Source organism: Cryptotermes secundus, unplaced genomic scaffold (assembly GCF_002891405.2).
Source record: "Cryptotermes secundus unplaced genomic scaffold, Csec_1.0 scaffold1924, whole genome shotgun sequence".
NCBI lineage: Eukaryota > Metazoa > Arthropoda > Insecta > Blattodea > Kalotermitidae > Cryptotermes > Cryptotermes secundus.
Genome location: NW_019737430.1, coordinates 89,521 through 108,595, shown reverse-complemented (window position 1 = coordinate 108,595; position 19,075 = coordinate 89,521). Strand labels below are relative to the sequence as shown.

The 19,075-nt window shown below is 40.1% G+C and overlaps 2 protein-coding genes across 6 annotated transcripts in view; one reads left to right on the top strand and one right to left on the bottom strand.

Moving 5' to 3' along the window:
* The window catches only part of LOC111870453 (Fanconi anemia group D2 protein), a 96,774-nt gene that overhangs the window by 64,173 nt on the left and 13,526 nt on the right, over positions 1-19,075 (bottom strand). For all 5 annotated transcript variants that reach the window (XM_023862760.2, XM_023862758.2, XM_023862759.2 and 2 more), the window contains exons 3-6: positions 13,420-13,559; positions 9,422-9,554; positions 9,048-9,124; positions 3,302-3,497 (exon numbers count right to left, since the gene is read on the bottom strand). In XM_023862760.2, the coding sequence (XP_023718528.1) occupies positions 3,302-3,497; positions 9,048-9,124; positions 9,422-9,554; positions 13,420-13,559 (546 nt within the window). The remainder of the gene's footprint in view (positions 1-3,301; positions 3,498-9,047; positions 9,125-9,421; positions 9,555-13,419; positions 13,560-19,075) is intronic.
* The window catches only part of LOC111870458, a 24,367-nt gene continuing 21,969 nt past the window's right edge, over positions 16,678-19,075 (top strand). The window contains exon 1 of the mRNA XM_023862765.2: positions 16,678-16,694. The gene's annotated coding sequence lies outside the window, so the exon portion shown is untranslated. The remainder of the gene's footprint in view (positions 16,695-19,075) is intronic.

Genomic DNA, 19,075 nt, shown 5'->3' with positions numbered 1-19,075 from the left:
CATTTTGCCAGGAACTCTCAAATGAACAATGCTATATCTGCTAGTTAACTGTCATGATGGACATCCCACATTCCTGCACTCCACATTTCCAGCAATTATATTCACACTCCATCCCTCACATGCCTCATAATTTCCAAATAATAACTCCAATTAAAACTATGGACTGCTGGAACAAACTCATGATGAACAATGGTGCTATAACCAAACAAAAAAGGTAAATTCTATTTCTACTTCTGAGTGCACTCGTGTTTTTCTGGGTTCTGGCTAATTAGGACTCTTCCATAGCAATGATTATCATTTTGTTTCAATGTCATACTCATTAACTCAAGTCTCAAATCCAATAATGTTAAAAAAGAAGTCATTATTTGGTCATTGCTGCAGATCTTCACAATCTGAAAGTCACTAAATTCTCTGATCTTCAGTAAAGAGCCATGGCACAACCTTCACTGAGACCAAGTGTATCCTTAAAGCTTCTTTTAAAATTCTGTGATATGAGCCAATGAATATTCCAGTCACTTCTGCCACTTCTACCTTTTGTGACATTTCATAACAAGCTTATTTTTTACAGTGAGGAGTTTAAGACCCACACAAGACCCCCCCACCCCAAGGTGAACAACTTCCCCTTCTTAGCTGTCCAGGACTGCTAATTAAATATATTGTCAGCAACCCTCCATATCTGGAGGATGTCTCCTCCATTCACAAACTGAGGATGTGCCATGCCAAGGTGACAAGGGAACCACCTAACATGGCAAAATACATTAACCTTTAAGAGCCTAGTAACACGGTATGGAGACCTTTAAAGTGCAGCCGAGTGGCCGTGTGACACCGTATGGGTACACGCAGTCCACGCGAGCGTACAGTTTTATAAAATCTAATTTTAAGACATAAATTCTTGTTCTATTTATATTATTTTTGGGCACCAGCTTTATAAGTAGACAGTCTTCCCTCCTGCATCATCTAACTGAATGTTGCCTTTGTGTGGTACTGTTGGAAACATCTGGAAATGCAGAGTCTGACGTCACACTTCATGCACTTTGTCTGGATGTAACTCCATTTCCCATGTGAAGAGCACACATGACACCTTAGTCTCTTATTAGAGGAAGTCAGCCAGTGATGTCGAGTGGCCTCCTCTAATCAAGACATCGCTGATGACACAGCAGGAGGTTGACCCATGAACCATTGAGGGCGAGGTGGACCCCTTGCAGCAGGTTCCAGCATGTTGTGCAAAAGGGCGAGATGAAATTCTCTGCATGACAATTTCATGCCATAAGATGACAACAGGATGAAACTGTTCAGAATCGTCAGATCCAGGAAATGGAAAAACAGTTTATTTGTCCATCTCCAGGTCCGACGACTGATGCTATAACTGTTTGCCATTCTGTCCGCTTTGTTGACATAACCCATGTGCGTGTTGTAGTAAACAACAATTGCTGGCTTGATGACATTTCCATGCTCATCACAGAAACTGCCATCTGTTGTAGGAGAGTGCATGTTTGTCTGTATGTAAACATCACGTTTGTCCTTCCAAACTAGTGCTGTCAAGTTCCGTCTCACCCTAACATGAATGTCACCTTTCTTCAGTCGAAATTGTCTCCATCGAAAATTGTCAGGCAAGCCCTTCTGATTAGGTCTGACTGTCCCACAGCACATTATGTCCTTTGTCATCAGTTTGTCAAACAAGTCTGGTGACGAAAAGAAATTGTCCATGTACAGTTTGTGACCTACGCCCTCAATATGTCTGCATAGGTCCCTAACTGTAGCATGTGTCGCTGTCACGTCTTGGTCGGCACGTGTCCTGTCTTTTCCTAGGTAAACCTTCATGTCATAAATATACCCAGCGGCATCGCAAATTTTCAAGATTTAGATTCCGACACATTTGTGTTTCTTAGGAATGTACTGCCTAAAAACCACCCTCCCTTTGAATTTAACAATTATCTCATCTATGGCCAAATGGTCGGAAGGGTTATAATATTTTTCATATGTGTCATTGAGTGTGTCGAAGATGGTCCAAATTTTCCATAGTTGGTCATAACTGTCGGCATTCCTGTCAGTTTCTGTATTGTTGTCTGCAAAATGAAGAAAATGAAGAATGTGCAGAAAATGGTCTCATTTCATTGTGTTAGAGTAGAAAGGCGTCGCAAATTGTTCTACAGTCAACCAGTAGTCCTTTAGTCTGTCTCTAATGCCATGTCCCATTTGAATGATTATTCCTAGAAACAGAAACATCTCGGAATCGGTCACGCCAGGCCACGGAGAAGTTCCGTCTTGAAGTCTGTCTAAGTACTGGTGGTAGTACCTGTTCGTCTCTTCCACCAGCAGACGGATAATCCCTGTGAAGTAGTGCCTGAAAACGCAGAAAGGGGTGGAATCCTTATTTATGTGTGGAGCTTCATTGATATTTAACCCCACAGCTCCACCAGAATAATTATTCACACCCCTCCTGCCATGCTGGTCTGGTGGTCCCCAGGTTGCCGATGAAGATGATGGGTCTTCGTTGACTTCGGTTTCTGAGCCACTTGCTTCCTCGCCACTCTCAGAGTCGTCTGTACCACAGTCTGAATCAGTGTCATTTATCAGCTGCCCCTTAATTTCGGCTTCTTCCATGCGAAATGAGGCCATGGTGGGTAGTTGAAATTGCGATGTTTTATAAGCGTTACGAACACAACGCGCTAGGCTTGAATGTTCTGGCAATGCGGGGCTATTCCGAGAACAGTACCTCTGTGTGGCTAGTCTGAGATATACACAGTCAGAGTTTCTGAAGGACAAAATACAATATGACTTCACCCACACTCGTGCATACAGAAAGGTTCCGACGTGACTGGAGAATGTGCAATACAAACATAAACATCCACTCCTTTTGCCAGATAAGACATAGTAAGACAGGATGTCAGCAGCATGCATTTATACTGCAGAAACTGTATGCAAATTTGTGGACAGATGCTCAAAATTGGGAAAAAATTTCTTTTTGGAATCAGTGTAACAATTTTTACACATTTTAAAATCGGTAACTTAAAATAGCTGATTCTATATTCTTTCTAGATAAAAGCAGGGTTTATTTCGTTCGTTTATCACAAAAATTGTAGAAATCACAGCATTTTCAGGAACATGCTTACAATTTTTAATACTCTACAATGGCGGGCATTTAAATTAACTCCGGCCTGCTGCCATTACCGGAATTTAAATGGCCCGTCTTTAAAGGTTAATACAGAATATAAACAGAAGAACAACAACATTTAATTATGTCATATCTATAAAACTTAAGTTTATTACAACTGCAAAGAAAGCTTAACTTACAGCTTACCTCCACCAAATTCTCAAAAGGCTCATCAGAAGAAATCAAAAAACCAACTATTGCTGGCAGAAACTCTGGTGGAGCTTTGTTTAGAAATATCAACATGAGCTTGCACACCTCTGCTCTCAATGTATTTTCTAAACTTAAATTGTCTAGCGCTTCCATTACTACGGCCGTCAGCCGAAAGTTTGTTCTCAGAAGTTTGCTGTAATAGAAATCATAAGAATGTCACTTTTTTTCTTTGTACATGGTAGGATAGTTGGTTGAGGCACTATGCTACAAGCCGGAAGGTCATGGGTTCAAGCCCCAATGAGGTCATTGGATTTTTCTTCAATTGACCTAATCCTTCCAGCTGCACTATGGCCCTGGGGTCGACTCAGCCTCTAATAGAAATGAGTACCATGAATATTCTTGGAATATTCTTGGGGGTAAAGGTAAGTCGGGGCATAGGGCTAACAATCTTGCCACCATCTATGAGCCGACTGTCTAGAAAATGTGGGAACCTCAATATCTCACAACACTATGGGCCTCCAAAGTCTGTTACAGGGATACCCTTACTTTTTACAAGGTGGTTCAAATATGACCGGGACTGATTTATGTGTAAACAAGCCACACTGCACAGCAGCTGTGCAACCTTGAGAGAGTGAAGCCACATCCTCCACCCTCCTTCCCGTTCGGTCCTGTCTGGGAGTTGCTAGAATTATGAGCGAACAGAAGGTACCACGGAGCGTGGAACAACGCATTGTGATCAAACTCCTTGGAGAAAACTGCTGAAATTCACTAGACTCCAACAACAGTATGGGGAAGAGTGTCCTTCACAGACCCGTGTGTTTGAGTGGTGTAAGTGCTTCAGGGAGGGTAGAGAGCGCGTGGAGAATGAACCGCAATCATTGGCCGCGAACATCCATCACATAGCCAAACACTGATCATGCAGACGTGCTTATTCATGAGAACAGGCGCATCACTATCAAGGAACTTGGAGCAATGCTGTCCATCAGTGTTGGTAGTGTAGAAGATATCGTGAAATGCCACCTGCACTATCGCAAGGTGAATGCACGGTGGGTACCATGCACTTTGATGGACGTGAACAAAATGGTGCGTATGCAAGCTGCCAGTCAAATCCTACAGCAGTTTGAAGATGATGGTGATGCACTCTTTTAAGTATACAGTGACCACCAATGAAACGTGAGTGCACTACTTCATTCCTGAGTCCCAGCAGTCATCACGTGAGTGGCGGCATACCAGTTTTCCCAAACCCATGAGAGCGCGGAGGAGCGGTTCAGCAGGAAAAGTGATGGCAATGTTCTTCTGGGACTGGCAGGAGGTTATCCATGTAGACTTTCTGACAGATGCCAGAACAGTCAATGCAGCTTATTACTCAGACCTCCTGGCAACAGACGTGAAGGAAAAGTTCCGATCCAAGCGGAACACAGGTGGAAAGCAGGTAGTCTTCCTTCAAGACAATGCACGGCCCCTTAAGGCCAAAACAATGGAAACCCTCTGGAAACTGAAATGGAACCTTCAGACACATCCGCTGTACAGTCCTGATTTGGCCCCAAGTGATTTCTACCTGTTCGGAAGGCTCAAATCAGACTTGCAAGGCATGCAGTTTGTGGACATCGCCATCATCCAGACTGTTTGGGAGTGGATATGCTGCCAACCACAAGCCTTTTTTGAAAAGGGCATCAGGATGCTTCAAGAACACTGGAAAAAATGTGCTGACTCTGGAGGGGAGTATGTTGAAGACTGACATGTGCAAGTAAGTGTCTGGCAATTATGGTTTTTAAAAAAAAATCAGTCCCAGTCATATTTGAACCACCTTGTACTTACTCACTCTCCCACCTCATGACTCAAGGTACGCTGGTTCAAACCCGGGGGAGGTCGTGGAATTTTTAATGGCGGAAAAATTCAGGGAACAAGTCCTCTGGGAGGGACTTTAAGCCGTGTGTCCCATGTCGTAGATTTACGGCACGTAAAAGATCCTCATGTCTCTAGGAGACCTCTGAGCAAAATTAGCCAAAGTTTCCCGCCCAAGTAGTTTCCAATTCCTCTGGCAGATGGGGAAGTATCGGGGACCACTGCCTGAGAGGGCCGACCTCACTGGCAGAACGGGGCTGATAGCGAGCACCAGTACTTGAAGGGCATGGCGACAGTAGAAATTAAAGGGGACGCACAATAGATTAACAAATAGTCGCAGTGCATGGAGAAACCGACCCCCTCCAATAATAACAATAACAAATACTCACTCACTCACTCATTGATGGAGCTGAGCCCTTCTTGAAAAGCTGCCAATTGTGCAGCTACTCAAGAACTTCCGAGCATTTCATGGAACCCAAAGGTTCATTACCATATTCACAAGAGCCATCCACCAGCCCCTATCCTGAGCCTGATCGATTCAGTCCATCCCATCCCACTCTATCTCTCTAACATCCATTTTAACATTTTGCGGACCGGCAATTTAAATATTTAAATCACCCTGGGGACCAGTATTTTTAAACCTACTACCCTAACTTGTGCATTGTTCACTTTAAAAATTAACACTTTGCGGACTGGTGGCATATTTTTATGCCCAGCGCTTTTAAACATGGCAGACCGGTGGCATATTATTATGATTTTAGGACACGTTAGATTGTAACACACTATACCTTTCTCTGGTGCCACCCAAATGAAATGACTACTGAGTAATATTATTCAAGAATATTTGCCTAGTAGGCAGTAACTTGATCTCACTGTTTGGGTTCCCCCTCCAAAGGAAAATGATCTTTGACCCTTCAAGCTCTTATGTACCAGGCAGGAAGTTAGTAGTGCAATGAGTCAAAGACAAAAGTGGTTGAAAACCAAGCGAAATATCTGACTTGTTCTCCAACGCTATCTGATGTTCCTTTTGAGACGTGTAGTGATAGTGATTTAGACAGTGGCAGTGACAGGGGACAACAAACAATTGTCACCACAGACAATAAAAGTGAAAGTAGCTCTGACGAAAGTGCAGGTAGAACTGCAGGTATTAAAACTGTGGGGACAGCCACATGGGGAAAAGTAGACAAAACGCCTATTTTGGGATAGTTTACTGGAAATCCAGGAGTGAAACAAATTCCATCAGACCCAACACAAGTGTCTGAAGTTGCAGAACTGTTTTTTTGAGATAGGGATACTCGTGTTGTGAATATGATTTCCACAATTCACAATTCAAGCATGGTTGATGTTCAAAGGACACATGGACAAGTAAAGAAGCCTATTTGTATTTCTGAGTATAATATGTTCATGAAGGGAGTTGACAGAGCCGATCAATACTTGGCCTATATTCTCTTCCTAGGAAAATAATAAAGTGGACAAAGAAAGTTGCCTTGTGGCTTATAAATTGTGCCATTTTTAATTCATTTTTGGTTTACAGAAATCTAAACCCTGATTCAAAATTGAAATAAAAAGCATTTCTGATGAATGTGACAAAGGCCTGGGCTACAGACCAGATGGCAGCAGCAGAACCAGAGTCAGACACAGACTTAGTGTGACCAGGCCCATCAACTCTCACCCCACTTAGGCCTCATGTGGACCCCCCTGGGCAACTGTTCGGTGATATGCGGAAACATACCCTTGTGAAAACTGTGAAGAGTGAACATTCCAAGGTGAAGCATCCTTTTAGGCAATGCCATGTTTGCACAGTTCACAGAAAAAGGAGTATGACTGCCTACATTTGCAAGTTCTGTGTAATGCCACTTCACAAGGGGGAATGTTTCCAGAAATATCACACTCTCAAGCACTTCTAGGAGCATTGGTGTTCTCCAAAAATTTTGGTTCATAAAATTAATTAGATTTTATATTCATTTTTAAAGTGAATAGTGCACATGTTAGGATAGTACGTTTAATAATGCTGGTCCCCAGGGTGACTTAAATATTTAAATCGCCAGTCCGCATTGTGTTAATATTGGTCCACCCACCTACATCTTGGTGTTCCTAGTGGTCTCCTTCCTTCTGGCTTTCCCAACAATATCCTACATGCATAAATCTTCAACCTCATTCATGCTACACGTCCTGCTCATCTCATCCTTGACTGAATCGCTCTATTTATACTTGGTGAAGTGCACAAGTTATGAAGCTCCTCATTATGTAGTTTTCACCAACCTCCCATAACTTCATATCTCTTCGATCCAAATATTCTCCTCAGCACCCTGTTCTCAAGCACCCTCAGTCTATGTTCCTCCCTCAATGTCAGAGACCAAGTTTCACACCCATACAGAACCTCAGGTAAAATTATGGTTTTGTATATTCTAGTTTTTATGTCTTTTGACAGCATACAGGAAGAAAAAATATTCTGGACTGAATGGTAGCATGCATTACCTGAGTTCAATCTCCTCTTAATTTCTTCCTGAAATGAGATTTGATTTGTTATAGTCATTCTCAAATATCTGAACTGTGACACATTTTCAAAACATCTGTTAGCTGTCTTTATGTCATGACTTTGTCCTGCACTCTAGCGATGAGACAGTAACATAGATTTTTCTGTGTTTACTTCTAGACCAACATCTTTACTAGCATCAATTAAAGTTAGTGGCCTCCGTAGTCTAGGGGTAACGTTCCCACCTCATGACTCAAGGTACGCGGGTTCAAACCCAGCGGAGGTCGTGGAATTTTTAAGGGTGGAAAAATTCAGGGAACAAGTCCTCCGGGAGGGACTTTAAGCCATGGGTCCCATGTCGTAGCTTTAAGGCATGTAAAAGAACCTCATGCCTCAAGGAGGCCTCTGAGCCTAATTATTAAGGACATTTCCCGCCCAACAATAGTCTCTAACGCCTCTGGTAGATGGGGGAAGCATCTAGATACCGCTGAGCCAGTAGAGGCCGAACTCGCTGGCTGAGTCGGAACTGATGGCATGCACCGATATCGGTAGGGTATAGAGACTGGTAGAATATCACAGGGGGACGTACAATAGACCACTGGTGGCGGTGCATGGGGAAACCCACCCCCTCCAATAATAATAATAATAATAATGATAATAATAATCAATTAAAGTTCATGTTTTTTTCATGGTATATATAATATCACCCAGCAGATTCACATCACAGCATAGACCAGCAGCTGATGCGTCCCATCTAATTTCAGTCACATCCTTCATTGAAACATGTCTTATGCTTCTTCGATTCATAATAATCTAGAGTCTCTTCTGCTGAAATTTTGATATTCTCTCTAATAGTTTCCCAAGCTATATTAATATACACCTCTGTGTCTAAGTTTTCCAAAGCTGTGAACCTATTTGAGATTTCAACACAATATTGCTCTTTACCCTCCACTTCATTTAATTTCTTGAGATTGAACTTCTCCATATCAACTGCGTGCATTGTTTGTTTACTCACTGCCAATTTCTCCCTAACTTTAGCAACCACCATATAGTGGTCAGTATCACAACCTGCTGCCCTGAACGATTGGACATCATGTATACATGAATGTCATCTCCTAGTTATCAAAATATGGTCAATTTGGTTGGCGTCTTTCCATCAGAAGATCTCCAAGTAAATTTATGAATGTTACAATGTGGGAACATTTTTCATTTTACTGTTACTAATATATCTGCTTAATTTAAAACATAAAAAATTACTCAACAGCATAAATTTTATTGTAAGAATTTCACTTACAGCTTGAATATGGTTTCTAGCTTCTTAAATCTGTCCGAGTGGAGAATGAGGTTACTTATCACTACTGTAACCAATATTGTTATTCTTCCATATAGACAGTTCAGACATGTTGTAAAAAACAGACAAACCTGAGCTGTAAAGCTGCTTCATGGTGCTGCTCATCACCTATAATATCAGGTAGGCAGAATATAATCTCCTGCTGAACCTAAACAGTATATAAGAACAAAATATGAGAAATTGATTAGTATTTTTCGTATATAACCCAATATTAAACATAGCTCCTCAATTAAGATGCTTAAAGTAGCAGAGGAATAACTATACATAACAAAGCAATATATATGTGCGTGCATGCATGCGTACACCTGTGCAGCACATGCATGCATTCACACATGCGCGCGCACACACACACACACACACAGAGCATACTGATATCTCATTATCCTACTCTGGTTCCTTAAAAAAGAAAAGGCTAAAAATATATAATTTTTTATCTAAAACTCACTGGTAAGGGTGCAGCAACCAAAAGAGCAAAGAGGCGTTCATTCAATGTGTTGCCATCCACAATGCGATCCAGAAGCCGCATCTGGCGGAGAATAATTTGAACCCATGGTACTTCTTCTACAGTATCTGGATCACTGAAGGAAAACCACATCAGTTACATATCAGACCTTAATTTTTTCTATTTCTGTATAACTTGTCATTAAATATCAAAACAGATGACAGTATTGTTACATGATGCTGTGTTAATTTTTTGGCCTACTTGCTTTCATTAGCACTGTGAAATCACAATGCTGCCTGTATCGGCCTGTTCCTCCATTTTAAATTATGAACCAGCTGATCATGAAATGTGGTACAAACATTATGCCTCCGGAGGCTACACCAGTGCCATACATACTTCCATACAATCAGACATAACAACATGATGGAGGTACAGACTGGCGAAGTGACAATGTCAGTAATGTCATTTATCCCTGGGAACTGAAATGAAGTACAGCAATAGATACTCAAAAAGAAGGGGGTGGGGCTTTCATTAAGGTAATATGTTTGCAGAATGTTATTTTTACATGAGTGCTTTTTCAACTTCGTGTTTCATTTTGTCTGCGATGGATGGCAAAATTGAGCAAAAGTGTCTGCAGCAAGTTTTGCATGAAGCTCAATTAATCTGCTACCAAAACCCTTGAAATGATTCATGAGGCTTTTGGAGAACATTCTTTAAGCCAGACAGCAGTTTCTGAATGACATTCATTTTTCAAGGCTGGTTGAGTGTCAGCTGAATATGACGAACATTCGGGGCGACCAAGCACCAGCAAAACAACAGAAAATGTTGAAAAAATTTGAGAACTCATTCACGATGACCAATGTTGAGCAATCCATGAGCTCACGGACACCGCTAGGATCAGTTATGGAGTTTCCCATGAGATCCTAACAGAAAATTTGAAAATGCGTCACACTGCTGTAAAGTTTGTTCCCCAACTCTTGACATACGATTAAAAGCAGCAGCAGATAAATGTGTCTTGAGCTATGAGAGAAGGCTAATGAGGACCCAACTTTTATCTCTAGGATCATAATGGGTGATGAAAGTTGGATTTATGGTTATGATCCAGAAACAAAGCAATAATTGTTACAGTGGAAGAGCCCACAATCACCAAGAGCAAAAAAGGCATGGCAGGCCTGCAGTTCAACAAAAAGCATGCCAAATAATTAACCACTGGAGTTAGGCATGTGAAATTTAGTATTCAATTAGATCATACACACAGTTACATAGAGATACACCTCCCAGTGTATCTGGGAGGTCTTGTGACCGGCCAATTCGATCAAGGTTTTCCGTGGTTTTCCTTGGTCCCAGAGCAAATGCTGAGTTGGTACCCAAATTCCACGTTGCACTGCATGCTTCATATGCAGCCCCCCCCAATAGTAACATTATGGAACTTATTATACCATAACTACACAAGAATGACATGTCTTATATCATGTATAATGATCCATGGATACGAAATAAATGAAATGAAATGAGTTCTGCTTACACTGCTTTGCTCAATCCTTAACAACTTAACTCATCTGCTATGTCCCTGTGGCTCCTATATAGTATTTTTTCAATATGTTTTAAGTCTGCAATGCACACTTAAAAATCTAAAGAATTTACATTTTTTGTACAACTATGGGAAAAAGAGCACTATTATCCCAATTATCTGTAAAAGCAGAATTGCTGAAAATCATTCTACATACACCAGAAATGCATTTATTAGTAATAAAAACAATTTTTCCTAACCAAAGCATTTTTGCAGAAGTATTCAAAATATTTAATTTATGTGCCTTTCAATTCTAATTTAGAATTCAGACCTTAAAGTTCAAGTCCGTTAATTTACGCCTAAGAATCAGACAGCAAATGTGACACACACAGAACCCACACACATGCGCACTCACACCACAAGCAGAAGTAGTCATTCTTCATCTGAGATATAGTGGCTTTCTTCGTCAATATCAGAGAATATATTTCCTAAAAATTTAAAGAAGGAATAACAATCAAATTAACAGATTAAAGTTCACTCATGTAATTAAAAAAAATACTGGGAACAAGGAATCAGAGCACATAAAAATTAAATGAAGTACTTTCACACTGCTTCAACAGCCATGGCTCACTGCACACATTGGCAGGAGTACACAGTAAACTTCACAGTATCTTCATATGTTCTCTATAAGATCTGTAGCAGAAAACTGAGAACTTACATGCAAATGGTTGCTTTCCTTGCCACAATTCAATTTACTGTCTGTTACATGACTTTAGGTCATAATTTCAGAGGGGTCACTGATGAGATCATTCTGACTGGGAAATATACTAACATGAGTACGATTCTCATCAGCTACAGAACTATGGGCAGGAAAATTTAAGATGTTTGGAATATGATAAAAATGTTTATTTTAATAAGAAATGGCACTTAATGATTGTACATGATTTAAATATCCTGGACTTTTACTGCTACAACAAATGTTAGAAATGTCCATCTTCAGCTTCACATGACACAGTACTTGAACCACCATTTCCCTGGTTGCTGTGGAGGTTTCTACAGAATTGTCCACTCTGGTCACTAGACCTCAACCTCCTTGATTTCCTTATGTGTGTACTTGTGAAAGGCTCTGTTTATAATTGCAAAATGAACACGAATGTATAGGCATTAAGTATCACTTCTTATCACAACAATAAACATGTCTGTTGTACTGAAAACATCTTAACTTTCCCTACTCATAGTTCTCTAACTGCTGAAAATTGTACTGATGCCAATACAAAAATTTTCACTGATAATGACCTCAGAAATTTCCTCCTGAAGTTATTACATGAAGTCTTGAAACACTCTCCATAGTAGCTAAAACTTTAATGAAGTGATAGCATTCAAATTAAAAGAATTAAATTATTCTCATATAACTAAAAACACTGATAAAATCCAAAACACATCCAGAGACTATCACAATATCTGCATATCACTTTAACAGGTGGGACTGTTATATACACTTCCAAAACTCTGTGCAAATGCTATATCATCTCTGACTGTCCTCTATTAGGACCATAGTCGAAAAGAGGAAAAGACAGAAACATTTATAAAGCAAACAGGAAAGTTACATTTTTATACAATGTATGTTAAATAACTGACTAAATAAATTGTAAAATTTATTTTCAATTCTTACACTACTAGCCAAATTTCAGTACTTAAAATTATGTACTAAAATCAAGGTCTGGATAAAAACTGAACCTTGTAATAAAATGAAAGTCAGGATCCAGAACTTTTCTCTTCCAACCTTTGTATAATGAGTAACGAACATGAAAGATCAAAAATTTCTTGACCAGTTGTCCATCAGATTCTTCAGGAATCTACTCAAAGAGTTCATTAATTACTTAGTGTACTTACTGTTATATCTTTCCATTACTGTTTTATAAATTCTGATGGGAGCAACTAAAAACTGTCATATAAATTCATAACATTTGTAATTACCATATCTAGTAATGGATATGCCTTCATAATGTCTGCTAGGTTACAACACTACACAGTCTGCTAGGTTGGTACAAGCATTTCAGTTGAACATACTAAACTCTGAAGGTGGCACTATGTTCCACTGAAACACTGGTATCCACATATCAGACTACAAAAAGGTCATAATCTAGAAGACCACCATATTAGTCTTCATCTCTGTGAGAACTTCAAATTTTATCTAGCTTATGCATACTTGCCTCTCAGTCTGAATCATGAGGTATAATAATGCATGTTAACTCACATACAGCTAACAATACAACCAACATGAGAAGGGTTGTATTGTAAATAAAGGTCTCTGAATATTAAGAGCCAAATTAGTAACTTTTAATGCAATACAAAAATTATTATAATACAATTCAAGTAGCTCTTCTGAGAATTGGATTCATGTTCATTCACACAACAGGTAACCAATAATGATCTCTATCTATGCAGATCTAACCTCACTGTTACTACTGAAGAAATATTAAGGACTTACTCATCGCCAGTCAATGCAAACTCCGCCACTTTCTCAAGGAGTATTTCAGAGATCCGAGGCTGCAAACATTCAACTGACAGAAGAAGGCGAACCAAACTCTCTTGCAGAGCTCCTCGTGCATCCTTGCACTCTGGAGATGTCTTGAAAAAGCAAGAACGAATTTAATAACTGTACCTGCAGCAGTCATGATTCCATAAAAAATGATAACTTCTAATTACAACAATTCAGCAGGTACAATATTTCATACATGAAACCACATAAAGCATACACTTTACATCACACCTCAACATTTTACTTGAATAAATCTTAGGAATACATCTAACAATGTTGCTGCCACTGTTGTTGTGGTTTCTTACACATGATTGCTTATGGATCAATTCTATGAACAGTTTTCATATTTGTATTTATTTCCTGTTCACATCATGTCACATATTTTTGCAATATTCCAACATCCCTGGATCTTTGTCCAGCAGTAGTTTAGAATAAATGTTTGGGTCAGTTTTCATTCTGTAATATTTTTTCTCAATAAAAGTGTTGTGCCGTTTGGGTAATGACATGTTGCTGATCATTGTTTCTGGACATCCAGTCTCAGTTTGTCATTGCTTTTGTTGGGTAAAATCCACTCCATGTTTTGTTTCTCTTTATTCTTCTTCACAATAGAACATGCTTCATTGCTGCAGTAAATGATAAGAGTAGCTGGCCCTTGGTTCCTTGACCAGAAAACATCCTCAAGTCAATAAGATCTAAAAGTTTGTGAAGATAGTATATTAATACTGTCAGTTAATGTTCTAGATGTCTTAGGGTAGTTACTGTTCTTTTCTGATATAATGGACACGTGACGTGTCAGATGTCTGCAAAGTAATTTCCAAATACTTAAACAAGTCCACAATTTTCAGTCTTTCATGTTTATCTGAATACTGTCACTGTTTCTCAACTTTCCTTTTTCTCTGAATATCATTATCAGTCTTATCCTTGTTTATGTTGCGACTATTTTGGGCCATTCAGTCAGTGTGTTGAAGCACTGTTTTAGCTCTTTAACTTGCCATTATCACCAAGTCATCAGTACATATGAACATAGGGACATGTTTTCTGTTTAGTCTAGAATCCAATACATATCTAGTATGCTATACAGAATGTCGGGCTGAAAGGTATCCAAAATAAAAAAATGTGTATCTCATAAACTACTTGTCATACACACATCCCAGTTTATGTTATCAGAAAGGAAAACCATAAAAGTTCTTTTTTTTTTTCAGGACCAGCTTACACAAATGCGACAGCTGGTGACCTTCAGCAAGCTCAGGAAGGATGTCAACAGCACAGAAACAGGTTCAATGTGTGTTGTGGCTAGCATACTTGCAATCTCTTACAGCCACCCAATTTCATTTTATAATGCAATATGGACGTCAGACTCCTACATGAAAAACCATCTGGTTCTGGGACAACAAACTCAGGACTACAGGTAGTCTGTTACATGTAAGATCTCCTGAAAAGTCATGGACCTCGGTAGAAAATGTCAATCAGATTAGAGATGCATTCCAGCAGAGTCTGCACAAATCAGTCCACGCAGCTAGCTTGCAGTTAAAAATTCCACATTCAACAGTGCACAATGTGCTACACATGATGCTCTGCTTAAGAACATACAAGATTCAAATGATTCATATATGATAACCAAGTGACCATGTAGCATGCACAAACTTCGCTGTTGACATGCTAGCAAGAACTGACACATCGCCCCATTTCCTCTACCAAGTGTGTTTCTCGAACAAGGCGACATTCCATGTCAATGGAGTTGTTAACAGGTACAATTGCAGGATTTAGGGCAATCAAAATCCACATGTCACATGCAAGTTGGGGAGACGCAACACCAAAGAGAAAGAGTGGGCCAGCTTAATGCATAACAAGTTGATTGAACCATTTTTTTTGTATGCGCTGCTCCAATTACCACCTCAAACTATCTTCCAACAAGATGGGGCGCCACCACATTTCTGCCACCATGTTCGGAATCACCTGGACAGAAAGATGGCTGGAAGAGGGATCGGCAGAGGTGGACCAATCGTTTAGCCTCCTAGGTCACCAGAATTAAACCCACTGGATTTTTTCTTGTGGGATTTTGTGAAGAACATTGTCCACCAGGTTAAGATCAACGTCCTTCAACACCTGAAAGCCTACATAAGGGATGCTGTGGCTATGGTATCACCAAACATGCTTCAAGCAACATGGAACAAAGCTGAATATCGTCTGGATATTTGTCGTGCCACCAAGGGAGCCCACACTAAAATTCACTAACAAAGTTATATACTCAGAAACAACTCTGATAGTTTCCCTTTGTAATGGGGTAACCCATAAACGCTTTCTGAGATACAATTATTTTATTGTGGATATCTTTCATCCAGACATCCTCTATTAACCTTTAAGAGACGGGCCATTTAAATTCCCATAATGGCAGCAGGCCAGAGTTAATTTAAATGTCCGCCATTGTAGAGTATTAAAAATTGTAAGCATGTTACAGAAAATGCTGTGATTTCTACAATTTTTGTGATAAACAAACGAAATAAACACTGCTTTTATCTAGAAAGAATATAGAATCAGATATTGTAATTTACAGATTTTTAAAGTCTGTAAAAATTGTTACACTGATTACAATTTTTTTTTCCCCCCCAATTTCAAGTGTCTGTCCACAAATATGCATACAGTTTCTGCACAAAACGTTTCTGTAGTATAAATGCATGCTACTGACATCCTGTCTTACTATGTCTTATCTGGCAAAGGGGGAGGAAGTTTATGTTTGTACTGCACATTCTCCAGTCACGTCGGAACCTTTCTGTATGCACGAGTGTGGGCGAAGTCTTATCGTACTTTGTCCTTCAGAAACTCTGACTGTGTATATCTTGGACTAGCCACACAGAGATACTGTTCTTGGAATAGCCCCACATTTCCCCCTTGCTTCCATGCCACTTTCAGAGTCGTCTGTACCGCATTCTGAATCGGTGTCATTTATCAGCGGCCTGTCAATTTCGGCTTCTTCTATGTGAAATGAGGCCATGGTGGATAGTTGAAATTGCAAAGTTTTATAAGCGTTACGATTAGAGGAGGCCACTCGACATCACTGGCCAACTTCCTCTAATATGAGACTGAGGTTTCACAGGTGCTCTTCGCATGAGAAACGGAGTTACATCCGGACAAAGTGCATGAATTGCGACGTCAGACTCTGCATTCAGTTAGATGATGCAGGAGGGAAGACTGTCTACTTATAAAGCGGGTGCCCAAAAAGTAATGTAAGTAGAACAAGAATTTCTATCTTAAAATTACATTTTAAAACACCATGCGTATGTGTGGACTGCGCGTACCCATACGGTGTCACACGGCCACTCAGCTATACTTTAAAGGTCTCCATATGGCGTTGCTAGGCTTTTAAAGGTTAAATAACAAAGGACCTGGTGAATTGCCTTGTGGCATTCCAATAGTCTGCATTAATTCACTGGATATACTCTTGCTACTGTCTACTGTCACACAGTTAACTCACAGAATGTTCCTTATTATGTTTGTCAGTGGGCTTTTCTCACTTTCACTTGCTCTAGCTTCCATACAAGCACTTCTCTGTTCCGTAAATCAAAGGTTTTTGTATGAGCAATAAAAATGGCACATAACTTGCCACTTGTAAGTATAATGTGTCTGAATCCAAACTGATATTCTAGAAGTCTGCTGTCTACTAGATTGGTTAGTCTTCTTGTTAGTAATTTTGTGAAAACCTTGGAAGTATTACTTTCCAGTGTAATTCCACTGTCATTGCTTGGGATAAGGAAGTGCCTTTATTTTTCAGTAGGACACACTGGCATGTCACTGACCAGGTATGGCATTTTGGATCTTGATGTTGCAAACACATCTTCTTAGCCTTCGCTATTTGTGCTGCCTCCTTTTCGATGTATATTTTCCTTGTCTTCTTCAGCAAGGCCCTGTACAATTTACACAAATTATCATACGCTTGAAGTTCTTTCCAAAGAGTGGAGTTTCTGGCTCTGTGAAGGGCCTCAAAGGTTTTCTTTCTTCCCCAGCAACACTGTTACTCTTTGGTGTGAGGATCATAATGTTTTGGTGGCATGCACTGTGGCAAGTACTTTCCCTTTTTACATTAAGGTTTCTGGCTCTTGCTGTCAATATCCCAAAGTACGGGTCCATGAGAATCTTTGTTTTCCTGCTGCTGTGACAGTTTGGGTATCCCTTATATTTAGCACTGTCTCTATAAACAAATGCTTCCTCACTGGTGTGACAGCCGTACAACATACCAACTTTTGATCTCTGTTTGTTACCTTGCCGGTGAACACTAGGCCAGTTGCACTACATCCATTATGACATATGTACATTATTTCATTTTCTGCCAATCACTTCATTCTACACTTGCATGTGTAAGTCTCCATCATCTCTTTTACTGTTATTTGTATTTCCAATCTGTCTTCTTTCTCTTCCTTTGTCTGATATCTCTTCTTTGTTTCTTGCATCTTTTTTTTTACTGCTAGTGGGGTGGGACTAAGTCCCTTGCACTGTGGCCACTTCTGGCCTATTGTACCAGCCCCAGATGATAGGTGAGGGTGATTGTGGAGCAATTGGTGGAATGAAGATTGGTAGGGGAAACCAAAGTACTCGGAGAAAACTTGCCCCAGTGATACTTTGTCCACCACAAATCCCACTTGACCAGACCCAGGATTGAAACCGGGCCACCGTGATGGGAAGCCAGCGACTAACTGCTTGAGCTATGGTGCAGCCTTTCTTGCATCTTCCTCTGCCATCCCATCTGGCAACAGATTTTCTTCCTCATTTTCTTTTGTCTCACACAATGTATATTCTCTTTTCCTGCACTTGGACACGTGGATTCCTTGTTGGGCTGGGAATTTCATTCTCTGAGTATATTGACACCTGCTGATTTGTTGCTGCTGGTCTCATTCTCATGAACATTTCAATCTCTCTCAGTGACATTCCAATCTCTGCATTTAGTATAGGTTGCATTTCTGTCATTGGGAGCTGTTTTATATTTCATATTAGTTTCGAAGCACAGCCACACTATCATGATGAAGACTGTGCTTGCATTGCTCACAGTGCAACACCAGACTATAATTTTTTCTGTTACAGGGCATCAAAATTGTCACATTCACTCCAGCACATTTCGTATGAAATCTATCAGGGATTTTTATATTCCGAATGTATAAAGCTGCTAGGTCTTATACGCTCAATAACTTTTAGATTTTCTTCTCTTGACTGTTTATATGTGCTGTATCTTACACTAGTCAGGTCCAAGTTGGAATACGCCTCGGTAGCTTGGAATTCTATCACGTCTACTGAATCCGCAAAACTTGAGCGCATCCAGAAAAAGTTTGCATCTGTCTGTTTCTATCGCTACTTCCCACATAGCTCCTATAGTTATACATATGCCTTAGAGAGACTAAGATTGCACCCTCTAAGTCTGCGTAGACATCTTCTTGATGCACTCTTCTTCATTCAGGTTTATTGTGGCCTTAAATTCTGCTCCTCCCTTCTGGATAACGCTAGTCTTCGTGTTCCTACTTGCCATGTTCGAGACTTCTCTACTTTTAGCGTTCGTCCCTCAAAAAGACACTGTCCCTCTTCTCAGTGCGCCCTTGCTACCAACGTGGTGGGTAAAGAT